At 42.3% G+C, this 25,816-nt stretch overlaps 1 protein-coding gene across 7 annotated transcripts in view; it reads left to right on the top strand.

Annotated features, from left to right (window-relative positions):
• The window catches only part of ppp1r12a (protein phosphatase 1, regulatory subunit 12A), a 64,794-nt gene that overhangs the window by 26,166 nt on the left and 12,812 nt on the right, over window positions 1–25,816 (top strand). The window contains exons 4-26 of one of the 7 annotated variants that reach the window (XM_008276471.1): window positions 1,964–2,123; window positions 2,827–2,971; window positions 3,051–3,125; window positions 3,287–3,378; window positions 4,169–4,326; window positions 4,636–4,727; window positions 7,338–7,562; window positions 7,947–8,038; window positions 8,342–8,455; window positions 9,295–9,447; window positions 10,561–10,725; window positions 11,750–11,926; window positions 14,320–14,410; window positions 14,835–15,014; window positions 15,155–15,329; window positions 17,488–17,609; window positions 17,783–17,848; window positions 19,636–19,652; window positions 19,762–19,879; window positions 20,948–21,052; window positions 21,136–21,183; window positions 22,237–22,287; window positions 24,621–25,267. In XM_008276471.1, coding sequence (XP_008274693.1) covers window positions 1,964–2,123; window positions 2,827–2,971; window positions 3,051–3,125; window positions 3,287–3,378; window positions 4,169–4,326; window positions 4,636–4,727; window positions 7,338–7,562; window positions 7,947–8,038; window positions 8,342–8,455; window positions 9,295–9,447; window positions 10,561–10,725; window positions 11,750–11,926; window positions 14,320–14,410; window positions 14,835–15,014; window positions 15,155–15,329; window positions 17,488–17,609; window positions 17,783–17,848; window positions 19,636–19,652; window positions 19,762–19,879; window positions 20,948–21,052; window positions 21,136–21,183; window positions 22,237–22,287; window positions 24,621–24,758 — 2,759 coding nt within the window. In that variant the 3' untranslated portion in view covers window positions 24,759–25,267. Of the gene's footprint in view, window positions 1–1,963; window positions 2,124–2,826; window positions 2,972–3,050; window positions 3,126–3,286; window positions 3,379–4,168; window positions 4,327–4,635; window positions 4,758–7,337; window positions 7,563–7,946; window positions 8,039–8,341; window positions 8,456–9,294; window positions 9,448–10,560; window positions 10,726–11,749; window positions 11,927–14,319; window positions 14,411–14,834; window positions 15,015–15,154; window positions 15,330–17,487; window positions 17,610–17,782; window positions 17,849–19,635; window positions 19,653–19,761; window positions 19,880–20,947; window positions 21,053–21,135; window positions 21,184–21,371; window positions 22,315–24,620; window positions 25,269–25,816 lie in introns of those variants that run through there. The other 6 variants (XM_008276470.1, XM_008276472.1, XM_008276474.1 and 3 more) reach the window with 6 other exon arrangements.

Raw genomic sequence — 25,816 nt, 5'->3', positions numbered from 1 at the left:
CGGACAGCCTCGCAAGTGCTTCTCACACTCTGTCCTTGTTAGACTGGCTGCTGCTGAGAGGACAGTAAATTAGAGTGGACCTTTCTTTTGACTCTAACAAAGAAACAGTGCACTTACCTTTTAGGTTCATAGTGATTGATTCAGGGCAGATTTCTGTAAATATTTTTTTTTTTCTTTTGCTTTGCCAAATATACTGTAGTTACCGAGTTAGTACGGCGAAGTGGGAGACAAGTCCTTTTTTGGTCTAGTTGGGTTTTATCTTTATCTTAATGCTCAGGTAGAAGATGTGCTGTTCTCTTGTAAAACTCATCTCTGAACTGCTGCCAATTCTTCCACTCGGCTCTTGTTCTGTAGTCCTACTTAGAGGCCATTAGGCTCCCTGCTTTTTATAGACACAGTGTAGGCTGCTTCCCAAGAGATCACAGGATGTTGCCCTACCTGGCCATCACCCATTTTGCCATAACACACTGTATCTATACTTCACATTCCTTGGCTTATAAAGTCTGAGTAAATTTAGCTTGAGTTACAGCATTTCTGCTTTTCTTAACTGGAACAAATACAAATCTGACACTGGTTGATCTTTTTGTAAGCTGTTTGTTAGAAATCTCTTTTACAAATGTATTTGGCGGGCTACTGTGTGACATGAAACAAACCAGATCACACATCAAAATTTTTCAGTCCGCTCAATTTTGATTCCTTTTTTAGTTATAGCCGGATTGTAATAATAATCTGATGTTTGTAACAATATAAAACAAGAATTACTGACCAGACAGCTATAGTGAGACAGAGCTTTAGTCCCTGTCGCAAAGCTGCTCTGGCTGAATTGAAACGTGAAATCCACTCAAAGTCAGACACTATGTCACCTTCTTCCCATTTGCTTTCACTTTCCTAGACTTCAGCTCACTAATCCTCTTAATGAGCAACATGCCCAGTCTTAAACAAGTGTTCCTGCTGCCTGGCTAAATTTAGGCTTGTGTTGGATGTGCATTGCTTTGTGCGATTATATTTTTTAAAATACTTGGACACAATATCAGATATCTGAAGGAGTGGAAATCAAATAAGCAGGAATCTCATTGTGTTTGCAAATCAAGTGTTCTCTTTGCGCTCCACTCCTGCTGTGTGGGGCTAAACCTCAGAATAAAGGTAGACTACTACTTCTTTTTTTTCCCAAGCCAGACTTTCTAAACAGATGTCCTTTCATTGGGTTTAAAAAAACCCAGGTCTTAAAGCTTTCTAGTGTGTCAGGAAATGAGTGATGATGTATCCTTGGGAGCATAACAAAAACCTATAGGATCAGCTGAAGTTTTGGCTCCTGCCCCCGGAGCACTTCTCGGATCATTGTTTATATAGTTCAACACAGTTGACGCTCAGCTGAAGAGTCAACGATTCGTGCAGCAGTGCGTTTCAGACCGCGCTGTGTTCCAACCAGGTGTCAACAAGACAATACACGCCTGTTTTCGCTGCTGCCCTGCTATACAGCGTATAGCTTAGACATATTGACCTACTTAACCAGCTGAGGTGTGTGTTTTTGTGTGCAGTCACTGTTTCATTGTTGAATTGACAGAATATTGGCACTAAACTGTTGCCTAAAGCAGAACAACTGCCTTGCGTTTAGAGAATGGTGCCAGAATAATGTCATTTTTTTCCCTCAGTAGAACCTTAAAAACAATGTATAGCATCAAAGCCTGCCTTAATTACTAATTACAGAGGTGCATGGGTTTGGTGTTATGACATTTTCATCGCAGTATTTAAATATGTTTTCTGTTCTCACCACTGCAGCCCATAGTCAGACTACTGTTTTCCACTCGCTCTGGATGTAAAACAAGCAGAACTCATAAATGTCTTTCTGTAACTGGGCCTTGCTCCCTGTGTGGGTTCAGTGTTACAGTTGGCAGCTCGTTCCTAAGTAGCAGGTAATCCCTGGATGTCAGTTTCACAGTATCGGCCTCCTCTGTCTCACCAGGAGTGGATATCGAGGCGGCCCGGAAAGAAGAGGAGCGGGTCATGCTGAGGGACGCCCGGCAGTGGCTCAACAGTGGCCAGATCCAAGATGTCCGGCACGCAAAATCCGGAGGAACGGCTCTCCATGTAGCTGCTGCAAAAGGATACGTCGAGGTTTTAAAGTAAGCACTGGTCTTGATGTCACAGGTGGATGTAAAATAGTTTGAACACGTGTCCTGACCAACACATGAAGAAGCTGGCTGTCACATGAATTCTGTCCTGTATGTTCCATTATATGAATAATGTTTAGAGGGATGACAGTGGTGATGCCTAGCACTATTTTCTTCCTTGCTTATACCAGACAGATCTCCGTCTCTGCATCTTGTCATCTTCCGTTGTTCCGACATTGTCTCTGTGGGTTGTTAATACAGTTACACTGCTCGAGGATAGGAACTGCAACCGCCTGTCCATCTGGTCTGGGAAGCGGGCCAGGACGCTCTGCTGCCATAGATAGCTCGAAGATCTCTGATGTTTAGCGCAACTACCATACATAAGACAGGGATCTAAATGTTTTCCCTGTAATGGCAGATTTATTGGCTGAAATAAGTTTAAAGGCTTTGAAATTTGCCAACCTCATCCAGCTTTGCTCAGGGATGACTAAGATTTTCAGATTATGTCTACGTGTTTTTACGGGGCGGACTCTACATCTTGTAAATCTGACCTTGGGTTACAATGCTGACGCACTTCAAAAGACCTCGGCCACGGCAGCACATTGACAGATTAGTTTACAGAATCAAATCCGAGAACCACATTTCCAACGAAAACTATTTTTGTTTTCTGTCCCTCTCACAACCCCCCCCCTCCCCTCCAAACCTTATTGTGCAGGCTTTTAATCCAAGCAGGGTATGATGTAAATATTAAGGACTATGATGGCTGGACTCCTCTACATGCAGCAGCACACTGGGGCAAAGAGGAGGCGTGTAGGATACTGGTGGAGAATCTATGTGACATGGACCTCATTAATAAAATGGTGAGTAACCAGGACGGTCAGGTATGCTGCCATTAGGTGCTGTGCAGTCTTTAACTTTTATTTCGTTGCTTTCCTTCAGGGCCAGACCCCTTTTGATGTAGCAGATGAAGACGTTCTGGGATACTTAGAAGAACTACAAAAGAAACAAAATCTGGTGAGTCAGTGCTGATAACTAAAGCGTTGGCATTACACAGCTTAAATTCAGTAATCTTTAAATGAGTTCTTAATAGATATGCATGAAAATCTTATTTTTATTATCTGATTGCATTGCTTGGCCAGGACTCTAAGTGTTTTGCTGTTTTCTTCTTTTTCCAGCTGATGAGCGAAAAGAAAGATGTTAAGAAATCTCCTTTGATTGAAACGACAACCACAGGGGATAACAACCAATCACTGAAACCACTCAAGAGGTAAACAGTTGACGGGGAAAAATAATCACTGGTTTATTGAGTTAGTTTTGGGATTTTTATTAACCCTCCTCTAGCAAACGTATAGCTAAATTGTTGTGTTTTTGTTTTATTTTGTAATATTGACTTGTCTTCTCTCATTCTGTTGTATATACTTTCATAAACCACTGTGCCTCCACTCCAACAACATTTCTGGGTTATTTTTTTTTATTTTGTACATTTTAAAGTATCACACTGGGGAAAGTAAATGGAAGAAAAGATCTGAAAAGAAAAAAAAAGTTCAGCAGTTTGAAGTTTTTACATTTCTCTGAAGTGGTTTTTGACTTTTATTTTCCAAAAAAAGAGTTAACATACATAATGAGAGATGAAATCAGCTTTTCCAAATAGTTTTGGATGTAACAAACATTTAACTTTCATGACTGATTAGATGTTTTCGCTTCTTTTATTGTCTTCGTCTCCAGACAGAATGAAACATGGCTGACATTAGAGAATAATTAGTTTTTCTCTCATACATGACCAAAGTTTTTTTGTTTCTTCTTCTTCATGTTTTTTTTTTTAGCAGTTGGCAAACACTTGGTTATGTACAGCCATGCTTAACATAGCATTTACCGCTTCCTTTTGACAACACTGTGCCACCTTTTCTGTTTGCTCCTAAATCTACGTTACATTTTCCCTTTTAAAACTTTTTGCAACACTTAAAAAGTTCTGTTAAAATGCTCTTGGCAGTTATATGGAAACAGGAATACTGATGCTGTAGTATTGTCCTAATGCTGTCAATGTTTTCGTGTTGCAGCAAAGAAACACTGCTTCTGGAACCAGAGAAGAGCGCTCCTCGCATTGAGACCTTAGAACCAGAGAAGGTGGATGAAGAAGAGGAGGGGAAGAAGGACGAATCAAGCTGCTCCAGTGAAGAAGAGGAGGAAGAAGATTCCGAGTCGGAGACTGAAGCAGGTACTGTGTGTGTCTTATTTTGGACTTCACTGTGTGGGATCCCTAAATCATCTTTAAAGCCAAAGCAGTTTCTGTTTGACTCTTAAACCCACTTAGAGTTCTATTCAGTCAGCTCTTTTCACCACAGTGCAATGGTCAAAAAAGAGGCAAATTTGGAATTCCAGACATTTTTGTTGGACCACGTTATGTGTAATTCTGCAATTTCTGTATCTTCTTCAGTAAACAGTTTATAGAGCTGCAGTAAAAATGCTCAATATAATTCGTCACCATAATCACAACGCTCATGTGTTTTTATTTTACCCCCTCCAGACAAGACCAAGCCTTCGGCAGCGGTGAGCAACAGCACAACGTCCGGCCCAACCAGCATCACCGTGTCGTCTCCAACTGGCCCAACTAACCAGGTGACCTCCCCCACTTCACCAGTCAAAAAGGTATGACCTGGTGAACAGCTCCTGTCATCCTACGGCCCACGGACATAAGCTGCATTAAAAAAAAAACCAGACCAGCTCTCCTGAAAGGTTGTTTTTAAAAGGCCTTTGAGGAAGTTAAATGCTGCAGCACAGCCATGATGTAATCGTGTCATTATTCTACCCTCAAACTTCTTTAAGTAGCAGCTGCCCTTCCTCTTTTATATGATGCCCTTTTGTTCCACTGTTTGTGTCACGGTATGTGCACAAATCAATAAAATTAGAACCTTAGTACTCGCTCTCCCCCTTGAACACAAACCTAAATACACAGGGAGTTACATAAATTAATCTCAAGTACATATTCCAGGCCACCAGGCCAACCGTGCTCTTTATGGTGCGGCTAACAGATATCGCAGAGGCCTTGAGAATGAGATTTACTACTTATAACGAATTGTCAGTAACAAAGATGACAAAGGGCTGCACAGCAAGGATGATGTCAACAGTTTACTATAAGACCGTCTGGTTACTAGTAGGCCAGAGTGTCTCATACAGTAGATTGAGGTTGTGGTTAGGGACGAAACCAGGGCTCCTGTCTTCGTTTGTCCCACTTTTGATTCTGCTGCCCTCTGCTGGCGAAATACGGCCAAACATTTAACCAGAGTGAACCTGGTAAATTTCTCCAAGGGCATATCATCTTCATCCTTTATTCTACGGGCTGAAAATATTCCCTAATGTGACTTGTGTGGGACTGATGGAAACCAATTTAAAAAGTTTTAATCTGCAATATATTGGCGGTACATAGATATATTTTAAGATTAAAATTCAGGACAGAACATTAAAGCTCTGACTCATTTTATTAAGTCAGTCATAGCAGACACCACCTGCATAATGCACCTTTTAGTCTCCTCTGAATGCACCTTTATTAGTGGGTTAAATTCCACCCTCTAGTCTGTAATCAGTGGCCACCTATCCAGGTCTTTCTAAATGTTTTCTTTTTTTCTGCTTCTTTTCTTGCAACAAACTTCTTGTTCCAATCCTTATTTGAAGCCTAGCGCTCGCACACCACAATGTCTTCTGTCTAATAAGTGAGCAAATCATTAACAATGCCCAGATCCAAACGTTTGGATCTAAAACTGATTCTAACTGAGAACATGCAAGTTGCAGCCCCTATAGTTTGGCAGTGAGTATTATGTGGTGTGACTAGGCTTTTAAATACCTGTCTTTGCCCATAAAGTGTGTTTCTTTTGCTGCTGCTGCCGCTGCCGCTGCTTCTGTCTTATTCTGGCTTTTTCTCTGTCTCAACCTTTCTGTTATCCTCCCTGCCCTCCCTCCCTTCTCTGCATTTTTCTCATCCTGGGCTCTTGTCTTGGTTGGCTTTAGTTTGATTGTATTACTCCCCTCATGCCTGTGGCGGAGCCAGGCTGTCCTGCATTGTGGCGTCAAGGTTTGCGCAAAACTGGCATTTCTCTAGGTCCCAAAAAACCCATGGTGAGGCATTGGTGTGCACCAGAGTTGTTCTCTCATCCTACACGCACCTGTGCACTGAGAAAGTACTAAACACTCCCCTAACTACCCTGGCCTGATCGAGGTGATGTAGGGTTTTTCCACGAGCATGGGTCGCCCCGGTTGAGCACACATGCTTCACTAAACTATTATGACTTGCTGCCGACCATGGCCAGCCTGTATCAGTCTCCTCATGTTGTCAGCACCTAAACTGAGCTGGAGACTAGAGAGAACCTGCGTAAAGTCTCTTTTCGTTAAGCTCTCGGTGCTTTAGAAGCTGCTACCTGAATCTCTGGCGTGAAGTTTAGTTTCACTCCTGCACCACTGATTGTACATTCAGATTTCAACTCTAATTGACTCTTCATTGCGACCTAATTGTCAGAACATTAATGGCGTGTTCACAGCAAAGTTAGCTGATCTTTAGGTAAACTACTTTACCTTTCTGAACGAAGTGGAAAAACTTTCATTGGGAGCCAGCATGGCAAAGCTAATCACGGCCGTTCGCAGCGCGGTCTGGCACGCCGAACCATCTGCAGTGGAAAAACCTAAATCGTGGTTGAACCTCCCCATGGCTGACTTTCACTCACCAACCTTACATGGTGTTGTTTTCACTTGTAATCAACAAGAGCACTGTCCTAATCCTGCTTTCACCTCGTCTCTGTGTGGCTTCTGTGTCGTGTTTAGTTGCTTGTCATCTTCTGGTCGTTGTTGCAAATGTATATGTGGCCACACCTTTTGTGAAAACTATAAATTGGACCCTAAACCACCCACAGGGTGAATGACACATTAAGATGAGTTGTTATCTTTTTTTTTTAGAATTGCATACATTCAGGAATTTATTTTGTGCTTCAGCTGTGGAGTCATTGAATTATAGTTTTACTCTGAATCTAGTCTGATCCTGCATCTCTCAGCTGGCATGTCCTTCGGGTTTTATCCTAAAAACTAAAAACTTTCAGCCCCCGTGGATTAATCCAAACCATTCTGACCTGATTGAGTTTTTTTGTTACTTACCAAAATTACTAAAAATCTCATTTAACCTCCCCATACTTAAAAGTGGTTGATTCAATGTTAACTAAGCTGCTGCAATTTCCGCCTATTCAGGTCACTCAGCCTGCAGCAAAGGTCTCAGCTAAAGTGGAGGAGGAGAGGAAGGACGAGTCTCCGGCGTCGTGGCGTCTAGGTTTGAGGAAGACGGGCAGCTATGGAGCGCTGGCAGAGATCACAGCCACCAAGGAGGCTCAGAGGGAGAAGGACACCACCGGGGTGATGCGTTCAGCCTCGAGTCCTCGTCTCTCCTCATCCCTGGACAACAAAGACAAGGAAAAGGTCAGCAGTGACACAGCCACATACAGTTTTTTATTATTATTTTCCGCTATGTTTCATGGCTCTCTGGCATGACACCCAGACAGTCAGTTCCTCTCTTTTTGCAGATATTGGATCAGGGCTTGGCAGTATAGATAGGGTACTTGAGCCTTCACTTCTTCTAGCCGTATAATGAGCTCCTTTTATGGAGGTCTCATTGATCCGACTGCTGCAATATATGTTTGTTTTATAAGTAAGAAATCATTGGTACCATGAACTGCAGTGCTTTTATAAAGCACTCGATTAGGACTGAAGGGCTTATCTACAATTATGGTTAATAACTCTTGTAGCAATACTTGACAGCTCTTCATAAATGCTCACTAACATGGCTTGTTTTGCTGCCTCCAGGAAAAAGACAAAGGAACCCGGCTCGCCTACGTTGCCCCGACCATCCCCAGGAGACTGGCCAGTACATCAGACATTGATGAGAAGGAAAACAGGTGAACCCCTGGAGCCAAGTGGCTTTGTGCACACATGCATTGGCACAAGTGGCTCCTGCTGCTCACCGCTGTGTGTTGCAGGCAAAAAGCCCAAATGCTCTGCATGGTGTGTGCGTGTGGCCCTGAGCAGCTGCCTTTGATATCTGTATTGTTGTGCAGCAATGGTTTGGTAGATTTTGACAGTTTAATAGAACCAGAAAGATTTCATAAAAATTAAGGGGAAACACATACAGTACCTCCAGCATACATGTCAGAATCTGTTCTTGGAAGCATAGGGTACTATTCTAGCTTGTGGTTCCCCAGGGACTCTACTGCTCTGATACGTAGTGGCTCCTACACCCGGCGACGCTGGGATGACGACCTGAAGAACAGTGAAGGAAGCGCCTCCACCAACCGAACCCCCAGCTACCAGCGCAGGTTAGCCCCCGCAGCAATACAAATCTCTACCAAACCTCCATCCCTCATCTCGTCATCAGATCTCTGCTCCACCTGATCTGATGTGTTGGTCCATTACGAGGTTGACTTGCATAGCTTTGGAGCTCAAACTACTGTGTAGTCATGATTGATAGTTGTTTTATCAGTCATCTGCAGGACATTTTGCTTTCAACGAAGTCATGAGAGATGTGTACGTACATGCTTTCATTCGCAGCAGCTACTGAGAAAGCCATGCAAATCAGCCCAGCGCCTCTTTCTATCACTGCCACAGAGTCTGTTGCATGACTGTACCTGTCCTGTCAGGTTGCTGTGCCCCTGAATTTGCATTGCATTACTCAGATATTTTAACGAGCAGAGATAAATTAAATTCCCAGGGTTGTTCACGGCACAGAACCTAGACATGGACTTATGCTGCATTCATTTTGTATGGGAGAACTGCTGGCCATGAGCCACCAAATGAAATCACCCTAGTTTTGAGCTTGTAAAAGCTGATTGGGAACTTGTCATTTCTTGTATTTCCTCAGGTTCCTGACTTTTAATGTTACCAACCAGGACACCTTTGAATCTGTTTCAGAATTTCGAAATATTTTTATCTTCTCACAATTTATATTCCAAAAACTTGACGTCATTTAAACGTTGCTCGACTCATGAGCTCGCCAGAAGTTCTACCTGTCTAGCTGCTCCCATATGACATGAATGCACCATTAGTGTGTCGAAGCTTAATAGTCTTAAATATGTATGTTTCTTGTACTATATATATGTGTGTGCGCGCCTCCACCGCTAACATGCCTCTCTCGCCCACCTGCCTGCCAACACGCTAGCACGTCCCATACGCTAGCACTAGGGCGGAGCGGCAGCACGCGGGACGTGCCAGCCAAGTCTTCGTCAACCTCCAGCTTGGACCCTAACACCTGTAATACTAAACCCTGGCAGCCACCCGCCTCCCACTACCAGTCTTACAGCATTTACCGCAGGTACACCAGCCTCACCGGGGCACCACCGTCTCCACACCCACCTGTCCTCTCTGACTCTGCATCTCTGCTCTGCTGGAGTGGCCACCATGTGTTTTGTGTTTCCTGGTTACATGTTCAAATGAAGTTTTGGAGAAATGCTCGTTTTCATCCATCTCCTGGTTGAAGCCTTTGGTTTTTCTATATCTCTGAAATATCTTGATAAAGATAAAACTTAATGTTTAGCCAGAAAAATGCAAAATCTCCTCTTCTCTGACTGCGGACAGAGCAGTTCAGATGTTTTTGATCAAGAAACAGAGCACCAACGATTAATTAATGAGTTGATAGCTGTTAGATTATTTACAACTATTTTGATAAATCATTGGTTTGATTTATTCATTTATTTATTTATTTTTATTTAAAGTTTTCAGCTTCTTTAATGTTCATATTTTCTGGTTAGTTTTCTGATTAGTAAGCTAAATATCTTTGGGTTGGAGACAAAACAGATCATTAGACGATATCATGATGCGGTTTGGGAAACACAGATTGCTATTTTTCAGCTTTCTCTTACATTTATCACCTTGCAACTAAGTGATTAATCAAGAAAAATAATTAGCTGCAGCCCTATTAACAAGTCTGCAAAACATGAATAATGTCTTCTTCTAATGCTCCAGTAATTTGTATCTACAAGTATATTCAGTTTAATTTTAACAGACTCAGCGATGTAATTTGCCTTTTAAATAAATTAATTGATGCTATCAGAACTAATGCATCTCCTAACTCTGCCTGCAGTAACGGCAGGCTTTCTCTGATGATTTATTAGTTTTGTGTATTTTTCCTCAAAGAGAATTAAATTTAGTATTAGGATGCCACATAGCAGGTTCCAATACATGGCAGCACTACTAATGCACTAAAACTATGTGATTATGTTAAACAGTCATAATGTTTACATACAGTATAATGTAAAAAGATAGTAAAAGTATTTCAAAGAAATTAGATGAAGATTAAAATCACATCATCAGTCCTAATTAAGACGTTTAAAGGTTTCAGTCTCAGTATCGAGCAAAAAGCAAGCTGCAGTCACACAGGCCCGCTTGCATCCTGCTCTCTCTTAACGGCCACTCCTTTATTCTACAGCGGCTCTTTTGGCAGAAGGCACGAGGACTTGAGCTCCTCCACCACCTCCTCCTCCACGACCACCACCACCTCCTCATCTGTTACCTCGCCCACAGGCCATCGCGGCCTGCTCTCCAGCCTGGGCTCCTCCTCCACTCGCACTGGCTCCACCAGTCTCACCAGCAGGTACAGGCTTCACACCTTGTGCAGAAAATTAAAATGCTTACAATCCATAAAGACGATAAGTCGTGCACACTCTCTAGATAGCTTCGTTTTCCGTAGCGTCTGTTTGTTGGGTTTGTGTTACGTTTTCTATAAAGTTAAAGCAGATTCTTGACTTTTTTTGGATTCTTTTATTGTTGACAGTGTTTACAAGTGTTGGTAGTTCTGCACTGGACGAGTCGCATTTTAACACAACGCCATGTTATAAAGTTGTGTTTATTTTGCTTAATGGCTCCAAGTCCAGTGGTGCATGCCTACAGGTCAATAGCTGTGTTTCCATTAAATATGAAACATTTTATTTTAATTTTGAAGTGTGGCATTAGAAAAAGTTAACATAAACTGTAAAATTCAAAGCAATATTTACACTTGCAGCAGTTGGTTTTTGACTGTTATGAACAAAAAAAAAGTCCATGGGAAATGAAATCGGACTTCGAGAGCATTTAACGCACAACAGCTTTATTCTCGTCACTCGTTGACGCATCTGAACAGCACGAAACATGGCCACTAAAGAATACTTACACTTGCCTGACATTTCAATGTTTCATTCAAAGTCACAGTTTTATGGAAACATGGCTGCTGACTGACACGTTGTTGCTGAGCGCTAACTGGAGTCGAAGTAATTTCTAAACTGCATTTTGTTTACAAAGATTTCTCCGCTAACTACAGAATATTGTGCTTTTTAACTTTGATTGTAAGCTAATTAGCCAGTAAGCTAATGTAAAGTAAAATATGGTGTTCTGCAACCCATAGTGAGATATTCTGGCGTGTAGTAACAACTTTGTTACAAGTTCAGTCGAACGTGATCATCTTGCTGGATAAGAAAAAAGTACACATGTATGTGGGAGGATGTATGCATCAGTATCTGACCTCCAGAATGACCGCCACGTGTCCTCACTTGAAAGCCCTCTACAACCACAAGCTTCATAAAAGCCGTTGAAACGCAGTCTGTCTGACTAAGTTTCTATATAAAATGTTTGTGTATAAACAGGTACTGGTCAGAGGAGAGTGCAGAGAGGGAAAGGGAGAAGGAGAAGGAGTCTGCTGCGGTCATCCCCACTATAAACACTGGCTCTACCACGACCACCACATCTACCACTACGACCAGCGCCATATCTACCACTACCACCACTACCACTGGCACCGTCACTGGCTCCGAAAGACGCAGGTAACGCAAACAGCCACCTTTTTAACCTACACAGCACAGTAATGAATGTCCTTACATGTGAGTAATAATGTCTGTTTATTATATAACTCTTGTACTGTAGCTTAGTTTAGAGCTGGAACATGATAGTTTGGTCTCTAAAAACATTTTAGTATAATAATAAACTCAGTGTAGCTTGAAGATGGGATTGTATCAGCTTCAAATTAGTGTTTTTATTTGCCGATACTGACCTCTTACTAAATAGGAAATTGTCAGGTTATTGTTCCTGTCTTACATATGGTTACACAATATGATATTTTTGTTAGGCTACACACAATTTGTAGTTTTGTTTGTTGCTGTTTTGGGTTTAGTGGAGACTTTGAGCATCCCATGGTGTGTTTTTGTCTCAACATATATATTTTTTGACTTGCTGTGTTTATTTTCTACACATTTCAATCCAGTTCTCAGCTGAGATAGCGTTGATACTGCTACAGAATATTTACTGTAAGCAGTTCCAAGAATTATTGCCATTAACCTAAAAAGCCTCCTTCAGCCAAACAATGATCCGGATGCATTTCCTCCATTTAAGAGCGGGTAGTTTGTGATCTTCGTCCTGTGGAAAGAGAGCGAGAGTTTGTCTGTGTTTGTCTGTCTGTGAAAGAGGAAGCACGCAAGAGTTTTTCGCAGAAAGCATGTGTTTGCACGTTTGTGTGTTTGAGTGGGGTCGAGTGCATGTCTTCCTGTAGCGGTGCTGAAATAAGCCACCTGTCACAGCGGGAGTGGGGAAGTGCTGTTTCAGAGCCTGGACTGCTCCAGCGACTTCTCCTTATAAGGAAGGTGGGCAGAAGCAGCACATTTTCCTCAAAGGCCAAGGCTCCATTCTGCTCTGAATGAGTTCATACTCCTGTGTGGCCAACAGAGGTGTGCTCCAGGCTGACAGAACAGCTTACTGTTTCATTTCTCAAACTGTGCAGCCTGTTGAGCCTAAAACCGTTGTAGCAAAAGGTTAGACACAGAGATATGAATCCTTTTGAAAGCTTTATCTTGGAGGCAAAACAGCCATTGTGTTTTTTCATTTCCAGGAATATCTTGCCTCTGATATGCGTTCACTTCAGGAGGTCCTCTTCAGTAAGAATTAGGGATGCGAATTTAGATTTATTTTTATTTTTTTATTATTTTTTATTTTTTTAATTCAGAAATACATTTGTTACACCAGCCACTTGGCACTAGGAACGTTGTCCTTATAAAGCAACGGTTGACTTGCAAATGTGAGCGCTGGCCGCAATCCATTGATCACAATTGAAGTCTCCGTCATGGTGGCCTGTTGTTAACTAAAGCCCACAGTAGTCTGCTCGCCAACATAGAACCGTCTGTTATCCGAGTCACCACCTTGATGGGTTGTTGCAGTATTAAACGATAACAAAACACCAAGAGGCCTCCGCCTAGTGGTGCAACCAGGAACTACAGCAGATGAACAAAGCATTTGCTGACATGCGTGTCCTTCGTCTTCTGCCTGATCGATTTATATATTCTCATATTTTTGATCAGTTACATTAACACATCCATGGTCCTTTGTGATTGCCAACACGGAACTATCCATTGCCTGAGTGACTCCTCTGGTCGCTGTAGTCTTCCATCTTATTAAACTGTAAGAGGCTCCACCTGGTGGAGCAACCAGGTACCACAGCTAATGTACAATACATTTGCTGACATGCGTGTCCCTTGTCTAGTGCCAGTTAATGTATTTTAATTGGTTAAATTATCATTAGCAATAAATCGATTACCTTCACTACTCCTTACCCAACTTCTGTGGCAACTTTTTGTCCCTCCATTACAAATATGAATCCAACACACAGTAGTGAATTACAAATGGCTGTTTTTGAGTCTCTTGTGAAACTGAAGCACAGTTTTGTTTCTGCTCCAACTCCACATGAAGCACTCAGAACAAAATGGAAGAAAATTAGTAGTCGAGGGGTTCCTCTATTGATATTAGTCAAATTTAATGAGCTACTTGGGAAAAGAAAAGTGATGTGTGGAAACACACCACTCGGGAAATTACCTGCCTCAGTGTTCACCAGTACGGCAGTAATTAGATCAAACAAACATCCAGAGTGGGTTACGTCAGCTACATGCTTGACACTGAACACACCCAAAGTCAAAAGAAAGAACCCGCTACCGTAGCATGTTGTATGTGTTGTGTGAGCGAGTGTATCCTTTGTTTACTTTTCCAGCTAATCTGTAAATTATAGAGGCCATTTCCCCTTGTGTAACCTTTCAGTTTACAAAGCATATCCATCTAGGAGAGGAACATAGATCTTGACATTTGGCCTATTCAGTGGGGAAGAAAACATCTCATGCATAAGTAGAGTATTTTTATGTTTAATGTTAAGTGTTTGTTCACCTCTGCGTGTTTTCAGGTCATATCTGACGCCAGTGCGAGACGAGGAGTCAGAGTCTCAGAGGAAAGCTCGCTCTAGACAGGCTCGACAGTCGAGGAGGTCCACTCAGGTTAGTTACAACCTACATCACCTTCTACGTGTTGATGAGTTATTTGTAGTTAGTCCCCCTACCTGATCAAAATAGTCTCCAAAATCAACTACCAATAAGAAAAATGATTATAGAGTCTCACATCAAAGCAAAACAATAGGAAATGGTGTCCTCCAAGTGTAGCTATAGGCTGGCAGTGCTTAGCTTCTTTACTTTTATGAACAAAAAGCTAATCATTGTGCAAGCTGACAGAATCTGAGCTTTTCATTTACCTGTATTGGGCCAATAGTTTTCAGACTCTGATATCAAAAGTCAAACATCACAAAGAACCAATTGTCTTGCAGGTCTTAAATAACTACTTATAACAATAACAACGTTGTGATTATATAAGTAAAAAACTGTCATTCAAGCAAGAAAGAAATATAAATTTACTTTCTTCTTCCAGGGTGTGACTCTGACTGACCTGCAAGAGGCCGAGAAAACAATCGGCAGGAGTCGTCCCCCAAAGACCCGAGAGGAAGAGAAGGAGGAGAAAGAGAAGCAGGACAAGGAGAAGCAAGAGGAGAAGAAGGAGACGGAGACGAAGGAGGACGACTACCGATCGAAGTACCGCAGCTTCGAAGAGGTACGCTTCCTCTCCTCTTTGTAATTACTTCCCTGAAAGAGGTCGTTGCAACCTCACAGTAATTTACACCTTGAATGTTTGACTGTGCTGTCTCTCTTACCTGTCTTTTTTTTTTCCCCCCTCCGCCTTCTCCCTCTCAGCGTTATCGGCCTTCATCTTCCTCCTCCACGTCCGCCATTTCCACAGTCAGCACTGCCTCCAACCCTTCCTACTCTAGCACCACATTGTCCTCCAGCTCCAGCTCCCTCAACAGGCCCAACAGTCTGACGGGAATCACCTCTTCCTACAGCCGTTCCTCCAGAGATACAGAAAAAGGTCAGTGTCGTTCAGATATGGAAAAGGTATATAAAAGTGCTTTAATGTCAAATGTACTTTTGAAACCTATTTAAAAACCTATTTATAGCTTCAGATAGTATGCACTGATAAAAAGGCTCCTGTAATTACTCTGTAGTTTGGCAGTTTGTGTAGTCAAAAGAGGCAGTTGCGGCAAAATCGTATCTCTTAATGTTGCCTCAAGGGGAATTATAATAATGCTCCTCACACAACTATGATAAGATACACAGTTTGTAGGTATTCATTGATTGTATCTTGGCTGCAACGTCTTCTGTTCCAGTCAGGAATTTAATTATAATTTTATGTGTGTTTTCCTTTTGAAAATAGTCTTATAATAGTATCGTTACCAATCAGGGAATGAACAAATGAACAGTAAGGCCCAATCAGTATCTGCATCATTGTTTCTGCCATTCCAGGCTAAGACACAATCATGGAGTATTCACATCAAAATGGAGTCAGCAGGGTTTCCAAAAACAGCAGTGTGAATGTAGAAGTTGACAAACACAGTCACAGAATGTAGCAAACACAATCTTCCTTCCTCTTCTTAACTGATCCTATCCCCGTAACCCTGTCACCATGTAAGCATTTGCTAAGGAAGGTGTGTATCTGCAGGAGTGAGCTTTTAGAATGAACTCCCTCATTTGGTTCAATCTAATGCTCTGTTTGAACTACAACTGTCATTTTCTGATATAGCTGCGCTAACACTGCTGGCCAGCTTAGCTCTCATTACATTTAGGGTGAGATAACTGTGATGTAAAGCCACATAGGCACGACATGTAGATGCATGACTGCTTCATTCCACCTGATGCTGTTTCTGTCTGCACAGGTCTGCGTTCACACGGGCAAACTGCCACATGCTGATTGAGAGCATTGAGACGGAAAGAGATTGGGTTGCCTTTTTAAATAAAGTGCCTCTTCTATTAACAAATAAATCCATGAAGCATCCCTGGGAATAAAGAAAGCAGCTTTAGTCTGTTCCACTGAAAGAAACACTGACCACATTGTTCTGTGGATAAAGCCTTTTTTTTTCTCTGAACAAGAGCCAAGTCAGCTCGTCATGAGTGTGGCTTGTGCAGTCAAACCATCCCTCGTTTGACCTGAAACTGTATTCTTGGTAGGATTAGTTGGGTATTGGCACACAGTTGATGTAAACATAAGAACATGATATAGAAAAGCAGATGCTGTAGTTTGTCTTTCGTCATAATGTAATTTCTATACTTTCCAAACACAAAAAATGACTTTAATAAACGTTTCACAAGATGGCACACTAGCTACAATTATACAAGATATGTAATACTATACACTATGTTTACTAAATATACTAAGTTTCGACTACGGCTGCTTGATACTGGGGGAGGGGGGAAAAACTGACATTGTGATATTTTGTTTTTCTGTTTTATATATACCAATATAAAAAATACTACCACCAAATAACCTGAATAAGAATAAGAATATTTAGAGAGGATTATTCATTCTAGAGTAATGTGTGTGTGTTTGTGTGAAAGTGTTTCTGCATTGAGGGGGAAAAAATCATTATTAAAAAATAAATAAATAAAAATAATTTGAACCTGTTTTTTTATGATGCATCATAGGCAGAGACATCCAAACAATTTTTTTTTTTTTGCTTTGGATGGAACTCAGATCTGGCTTAGCACTCGTCATACAAAACTTGCGCTGATTTAAATGATCGAACTAATTAGTTATATTTCCTTGTGTAGTGACAACAGTGGGATCATGAACACTGAACAGAGAACGTCTTTGCTCAATGTCATCTTTCTGTAGCCGAAATATTTCTTTTTGCAACCAAATCTTCCTTTGGAGTGTTTCTCTCCTGCTGCTGTGCACATATGAAGCCTGCATGTCAACAAACTCTTTCAATAAAGTCAAAGGAGAACAACTCAAGAAGCTTTAAATCTGAGTAAATTGTGTTTTTTCTGACAGACTTGTCTTGTAGGTTATTCATGAGGAAACAAGCACAGGGAAGTTTTTTCTTTTGTTATCAAGGAGCAAAAGAGTTCAATGCTGTAGCGGTATATAGTGCTGCCCGCTTGCCAGCTGTTGTCTGATTTATGAAATGATTACATGAAGGTGACGTGCTCGAAGTATCACTTTAAAGCTCTTCTCCTTATTTGATGGACAGAAACGGACAAAAAGGATGAGGAGAAGGAGGGAGAGGACAAGTCTCAGCCTCGCTCCATACGGGATCGCAGGCGGCCCCGCGAGAAGAGACGCTCCACTGGGGTTTCCTTCTGGACTCAAGATGTAAGAGATGTTTGAAGTGTTTTTCTTAAAACTACCCCCTTAAGTATTCATTGCACTCTTCGTGAGGTGCAGCAGTTCAGAACACTTGCACAACCCCAAGCCTCTTTGATCATTTGGATAGCGAGAGCCAAAAAGCCGTCTGACCCCTAACTGTCTGTCTTGTTTAATTCCAGGGTGATGAAAACGACCCCGACCAGCAGTCGGACTCCGAGGAGGGCAGCACTAAGGGAGAGCCACAGGTAGCTCATCTCGCACCGACACACCCAGAAAGTAGATGAAACTGAGTTCAGTAGGAGCCCTCTGGCCCGCCAACCGAATCAAACCGGTCCTATTGCTTTTCTCGCACTTCTGTTTGATTTTTGCCCCTCTGCATTTATTCTCTATTCTGGTCCTTCCGCATGTCTCATCTCATTTAGTGGAGGCCAAGGAAGTCCACTAGCCTTTGATATTCCCACTATGTCCTGTGCAACTCTAATTTCCTCCACTCCCACTTAACTTTTCTTCTGACTGTCTGCTGCCTTTGAATTTTTTTTTTTTACTGCTCCCCTTTTTCCATCTTCCGGTTATTGTCCGGTTGCCGAGGTGACCTTGCAAACTACAAGCTCTGTCCGCCATAGATCAGTAGGTTTTCAAAACATGCATGTCCACAAAGGAAAGGAAGTCCGGGTCCTTGCGGTCAAAGCACACACACACATGAACGAGATAGCAGAGAGTTTTTCTAATTTAAAATGTTGGGATTTTAAGAGGAATGAAGACACTTTTGAACCCTCAGTGTATGCTTTTTGTTCTCTGTCGTGCAAAAAAAGTCGAGAATTTCTTCTAGAAATAACATACAAGGAATATATTATCCAGTCTTTCGGTCCCAGGAGTAAAAATACTAACCATAAATCAGCTTTGGAATCTAATTAAGTGCATTCATACTGTCCACTGGAGATGCAGCAAAGGGCAGAGAGGGCAGCATTGTAAAAAATATTGCTGGCTGGGTGAAATTCTTGTTTGGATGGGAGTGTCGTTTGCAGCATAACAGAGAGAGCAGACAGTTGTTGTTTGTGTACAGTCATCGGGGGAGACGAGGATGTGATGAAATAGCTGTTAACCATCACTTACATGAGGACAGTAAAAAGGGTGGAGCAGCAGCAGCAAAGCACTAAATAGGAAACAAGATATTATCTCTGCACAGAGATACAGAAGCATACAGGAAAAGCTCTGGAGTCTCCTCCTTCCCAGCTCGCCTCTTGTAATCACAAGCATCTGAATATTAAATGTTAAACTCCGTCAAACAGACTCTTGCATTGAGATTGCACGCGTTATTAAAACTTGTGAAATCATCCAAACTCATCCAGGTTTGAGTTTTGGAACTGAGAAAAAAATGCTGGAATGCTTCCTGATTGGTGCATGAGACATTATCAGAAAAGACAAAAAGATAATTGCTTTGTTGTTCACCAACCCTGATGTCCAGAATATGGCTAAATCTCTCCCGTCTTCTCTCCAGTCACGCATCAAGTAGTGCCCAGCTGGCTGTATATCTAATCATTTTCCCCTGGAAGCACTCTCAGGACTCAGAATGTAGCATTGTTGTGTCACCGCCCTCCATCCGCCTCAGGAAGGAGACTGCCGTTTTTTAAAATGGCTGGAAGACCAAACCCCTCCAACCTGACCTCCCTATCTGATGTCTGGCTCCAGTCTGAGGGCTGCTGCTGCTGCTGTGAAACTGCACAAGCGCAGCCGGCCTGGAGAGGCAGCGGGCCTCGAAGGCACTAGCTGTCAGCTGTTTAGGGATTACTGTGTATGTATTTGCATGTAGAGCAGTTTGTAGGAGGCTGACTGCATGGGAGTGGAGTTCAAGTTCTGAGGCATACAGAGGAGGCTGTGGTCTCAAGTGAATAACTGATTTCTGTTCATTTTTGTTTTTTGTATAAATAACTTCTCTGTTAATGCGAGTCATGGTTGATTCTTTGAATGTGTTAGCAGTCATAGAGGGCTTCTCTGTCTACAGTCATTAACACTGTTGTTTGTTTCCTTACAGAGTGACAGATTGTCCAGGTACGTTTACTCCCTTTATATTATCTTCCTCGTTGTCATTCATCTCTTATGTGACTCAGTGTGGTTAAAACGTTTGGTTATAAACAAGTGCCTGTCATTACTGTTGCAGGAATGAGAGCACTTCATCCTTAGATCGCAACGACACTCTTTTTAGCCGCAGCTATGGTGAGAGTCGAAGGCCATATTCAAGCCGACTGGATAGAGACGACACCACTGACTACAAGAAGGTATGTATTCAGCATTTTTATAATAGTACACTTTATCTGAGGTCAGTTTAAGGCTAATCACACTAGCTTTGAATCGATTCTGGAGTTTGTTGTCTAACTTTTGCACTAACTCGTGTCTAATGAGGGCCAGGTAGGATCAAGAATTTACACAACTGTGAATGTAAAAACCAAGAATTATACCTGATTTAAATGTTCCTGCTATCTCCTCTAAAGTAGTCTTCCTGTGCAGCGATACACTGCTCCCAGTGCTCCTGCCACATTTGGAATGATCTCAAAAAAACCCTATTTAGACCACTTACACATCCACACTTGCAATTTCACCAACTTGTGCCAACTTGACCCAAGCTTCATGTCGAGGATTATGACAAGTGATGATAGTTGGTCTACCGCTACAACCCAGTACATAAATTTATCCTTAACCTTTATTAAACTAAGACTCCCCCAACATCCTGCACTGAAAGATAGCAATGCACTAATGTAAGCCTCATAAATAAACAAAACCCAGTGTCACTATCACACCTTACAGAAGGCGAGGGCCACCCAACCTGAGCATACAGCTCACAGTGACGAGTATTGTAATCATCACTCATCTTAAACGTTAATGCAAAGAGACAGACCGTGTCTAAATGTTGCAGCCGATGCACAAATGTATAAAATAATCCATCGCTGGTAGAAAAGTTGCCTCGATAAGCGTTTTTCTACAATGCGGTGGGAAATCTGATTTATTCATGAAAAATAAACCATTTTTTTGTTGTGAAATAAATCCCTGTTCCAGGCCTCGGCTCACTTAAAGAGAAAATCCCATCATGTCATTTAAAGTAATCTGTCTGAAAGCCATAATTATAGGCCGTGCTTTAAAGCAAAGGTTATAAGGGGAATTCGATAATACACAGGGACCTAAATAACAAATCAGACTTTCTCTTTAATGATCGTGATTGCTATGTAATCAACTACAAAGTCCAACACCCAGAACGGCAGAGGAATTAAACCTTGCCTCCAGGTAATTGATTATGTCTAATTTGACTGTTCCGCTTGTTGACCGTCGCTTCTGTTTCATTCTCTCTGCAGCTCTACGAGCAGATCTTAGCTGAGAACGAGAAGTTGAAGGCCCAGTTACGTGACACGGACCTGGAGCTGGCAGACTTGAAGCTACAACTAGAGAAGGCCACACAGGTGTGTTGAAGTCTCACTGCCTCAGATGATCAGTAACGGCATGATGACGTTTTCTGATCTGTTCCGTTGTTTTGTCTTTGCAGAGGCAGGAACGCTATGCTGACCGATCACAGCTTGAGATGGAGAAAAGGGTAATGATCACATTCGTTTATTAACCCACACCTTTTGTTTATTAACACCATGAATTCAACTGATAATATATCTGTCTCTCTCAACTGTCAGGATAAATGTGGATTGAGAAGTATTTGTCAGTTATTTTGATTAAATCCGACCTGCTTTAAACGTCACAGTAACACTGCCAATGGGTTTATGTCTGAAGGTAACAAGCAGGCCCCAATATCATCTGGGTGGTGGTATGATCTTACCCTGAGTTTCTGTATCAGTCTCCTCTCTGCTGCTGGCTGTCGTGTCACACATGTAGCTGGGGTCAAAGGGACGCCCTCCCTCCACTGCCACCCAGAACACTGCCACCCTCTCTTTCACCTGTTTTTGAACCTCAGAGGCAGCGTGTGGTCACCACTTCTCAAGACTGCTTCATTTCTTATTTTTGAGCGTGTGAAAGTGTGTTTACTTGTTTAGGAAGATTGTAGGTTGTTAAAGCTGTTTTTTTTTTTTTAAAGGACCTGTGCATGTGTGTTTTCATGCTGTTTTCACTCATTTAGTAACAACGCTGGCGTCTTGAGCTGCAGCTGTGTAGCCGTTACATCATAACCTGTGGATTTGTTCAACTTCATCCACTATTTTCAAATCCATCCTGTACTTTAGGCAACATTTGAGGTCACTATTCACGTGTCATTTGTCCTTACAGCCTTTTTATAATACAAGAATGTCCTTTTTTGCTTCAAAAAAGACATTCTGACCTCCCTGTCCATGAGTCATTTCATTAACTTACCAACCAGCACAACTTCTAAACATCTACATCCTCATTTCTTGACTCATTCCTGCCTTTTGGATGTTAATTTCCGTATACCTCACTGAGTATGTAGGTCTGAACTGGCTGCTGCTTGCGGACGTCTCACAAAACATGCGTGTGTTTAGTTGTGTGCTGTCACTACACCCTCACCGTCCTTCACACCTCCTGGTTTTTTTGCCGTGTGTAGAGCCTGCACCTCAGCGTGTTGTCTGCTAACTGTCTCTGTGACGTGCGTGAGTTCAGAGTTAACCCGCTCTCCTTCACCCAACAGGAAAGAAGAGCTCTAGAAAGGAAGATTTCTGAGATGGAGGAGGAACTTAAGGTACCACCACACACAGTCACACACACTGACGGTGCTTTGTTATATTTGTGATGTTGAATTTCAGTCTGTAAGTGTTGCTTTCTATATAAATGTCACTTTCTTTGGCTTAATAGGAGTCTTCCTAAATGCCATGATGCTTAAATTTGTGATGTCACTTGGGTTTTAAGCTTGTAGTTTAGCCATTTCCTTTGTACCCAGTTATTTCTAAGATCTAGGAACACGATGACATGACTGCAGCAGAGCAGTCAGATAACCAGAGAGGTGGTAAACAAATCAACGGCTTACTCTAAGCAGCTTTATTTGAAGGTGTAACTGAGCTGCTTGTGAATCTTTCCCCGTGTGTTCACTGCTTTCTCGGCTCTCTGCTAGGTCTGCTACAAAAACAAGACCCGACTTGTATGAAAATCAAATTTGCCGTGAAATATATGTTTCTAAGGAGCCATTAACGAAAGTCAGATTATGGTGGATAGATAACATACAGCTTCCGCATCATTTGGTGGTGAAAGCAAATACAAGAACCAAGACTGAAAATCCCATATTTCTACTGAATGTAAGACGGGGTGCTCCTCTTCCTTTTCTCCAGTGAAACATTATAGACTTCTACCAAAGCAGAACAGACATAAATGTTGTGTTTGTAAAGCTTCCATCAGTCCAACACCCTCTTTTCAGAAGAGACGCTTCAGAATCCTGCCTATAAACAGGCTCCGGAGGGTCAATAAGCTCCAACGTTATCAGTTCTGCTACCAGTATCGGAGCATTTCAGAAAATAGATTTCCCATTTTACATGAACTATCTTCCATGTTTTATCTCACCATCTCTGTTTCTAATTTAATGCATTTTTCGCTGCTCCTGATCCAGAGGCGGGATCGCTTTGGGAGACTGTGTACGAGGGACAGATTTAGCAATTCGGGGGCTGCAGGCTAATTCTGTCTTGCTTTATTTTGACCCTTTCTTAAAGTTAATGTTGGTGTTGAAGTATTTTAACTTTTTTCTTTAGTAATACTGCACAGCTGCACGTTTTTACTTCAAAATGAGAAATGATAGAGATGAAAGTTAGCAAAGAGAGAAAATAAAGCTGCTCTGAGTACATTTCCTGTCTTTCCTAAACAGATAAAACAATAAAAAGAAGTGATAAGAGTACCATTACTGTACTGGAAGTAGTGCTATTGGAATGTCAAGGATACCCATCCCTACTTCTATCAACTGTGGTTTTCTGTGGCTCGTAAAATGATGAAATCCCCAATTTCTGACTGTTTAGAACATGATTTCTGCAATGAAGATGTTATGAGACTTAAAAGTTACACTGGATTGACTAAATACTTGAAACACAGTTAATGGAATTGAAAAAACTCCCGAGCTGAGTGGTTTTAGAGGCGTCATCACACAGTTTGTCCAGCAGAGCCACTCCACTCTTTCCAGTTCTCTCAGCGCTGCCTGCAGCACATGTAGCAGAGTAACAGATGGTGTGGAGTCAAGCGATGTCTTCACGCTAACACGCTAACTAGCTCGTAAAATACATCACTAGGAAGTTAACCCTACTAGTTTCCCTCCTAAATGAATTCTCAAACACAAATATAAATAAAGAGCATCAGCCGATATGTAAATGTTTTTATTCTCTAAACATCCGTATCGTTCCCTGAAGTCTAGCATCACTTGGGCTGTAGCTACAAGCAACCTGTAATGGCTCTTCAGCCACAAAGCTAGGAACTAGGAAGTGGAGGCAGTAATATGACTTAAGTTGGGGGAGTATTTTCCTCCTCGTGTAGCTGCTATTGTCTACTCCTGCGTTGCTTCTGCTGTCTCAGGCCAGCTGCTATAATCTGTGTTGACCATTAACATTTAAGCGCTTGCATTGAGACGGCCAATTAGGCGTTCCTTCCCTGGCAAATTGATTTGGGAAAGAAGAGAGGAACAAAAAAATCCATTAAACTCTAGTAAGCACATGTTCTTTCCATCGCTGTGATAACGACGTGTGTTTATTTTTAGGTCGTAGGCAGCCGGCCGATCTTATCAGTGTCACTTTTCCATTCTATCTACAAGCATCATGCCGAACCTGAAAGCTCGTAATCATTCCTTCGGTTTCCAAAGTCTGTCCCCATTTTCTAACAGTCTTCCTTTTTCTGTTTTCCCTTTCTCCTTCTCTCGGCCCCCCTTCCTTTCTATTAATTTATATTGTCCTGTCTTTCATTAATCCTTTCTCCCTTGATTTGTCTCTCGGAACACATTTCTCGTATTTCCTTTTTCTGCCACTCTCTCCTCCATCTTTCTCTTTGTTTCTCCTCTGTTGTTGTGGTTGTTGTCTCCCCTCCCTTCCCTCCCTCCCCCCCCTGCAGAACCTCCCCCAGGTAAAGCAGGTTCAGGCCCTGCGGCAGGTCAAGGAGCGGCTGCAGGCTGAGAACCGGGCCCTGGCCCGAGTGGTGGCAAAGCTCTCGCAGTCGGCCTGCAGCCAGCTGCCAAGCGTCGACCTCTAAGCCACGTCCGTCTGTCCACCACCATCTCCTCCTCTTCCTCTTCCTCCTCCTCTTCTTCCTCACTGTCCCTCCCCCTTCCCAACCCCATTCTTCTCATGCTCCATTCGCGCTCTGCCCCGCACCCATAGACAGGCAGGTGTCCAGCCGCCCAGCCATCACTGGTTGTGTTCACTCCCCTTTCTGCCCCCCTCTGCCTCCCCAGAGCTTTTGGTTTTCAGATTGGGGAGGGTGTCGTTTTCTTTTTGGTTCTTACAACAGGACACTCCTTTTACAGTACACCACTCTCAGGTGCTTTGGACACCTTTGTAACCAATAACTCATTCCTAAATGTGAACATAGTGTTAATAATGGCTTGAGGAGAAGCTCAGGTGAGTGTTTAAGGGTGACAGATTTCTATCTACATGTGAACTGTAAAGGAACGTGTCCTCTTTGTAACCTCTAGTTGTGATGCTTTGACCAGAGGGGAGAGTTCAGTTCCTCAGTTTGGCTTGTTCTGGCATCTTTGCATGACGTGGCTTCCTGTGGCATCACCCCTCTTATGGCCCAAATCTTCAGAGACTGAACCCTCCTGCCCCCCTCCTCCTCCTCTTCCTCCTCCTCCTCCTCCTCCTCCTCCTCTGTACTTCCCAAGTGTTGATTTGAACAGATGACATCAACAGATACTTCAGACACGTGCATGCACAGACAGGTTCATTTGGATCTTGGGTTTGCCTCCGTGCCTGATGGGTATAAAGCACATGTTTATCCAAGTGTGGTGGTCGTTGATTGTCATCTGTGATCAATAGAAGACAGTTTGTGATGAAGTGGACTGAAATCTCTCCGAGGTTCTCAGTGACGTGTGTCAGTAAAGAAACTCTGAAAACAGTTTTTTTTTTCCTAAAGTCACCACGACAGCAGCTACAGTACTGTTTTTTTATTTTTTTTTTTTAGGGTTAAACAGCATCAGGGTTCACCATCACTTCTGTAGCCATCCACTAGATCAAAGCCCTTTTCAGATGTGGGACACTGCTGCTCTGTTAACGTGACGACATAAATCACTTGATGTTCCTGACAGCTTC

This window comes from Stegastes partitus, unplaced genomic scaffold (assembly GCF_000690725.1).
Source record: "Stegastes partitus isolate 25-593 unplaced genomic scaffold, Stegastes_partitus-1.0.2 Scaffold74, whole genome shotgun sequence".
NCBI classification, from domain to species: domain Eukaryota; kingdom Metazoa; phylum Chordata; class Actinopteri; family Pomacentridae; genus Stegastes; species Stegastes partitus.
This window is presented reverse-complemented; position numbering and strand designations above follow the sequence as displayed.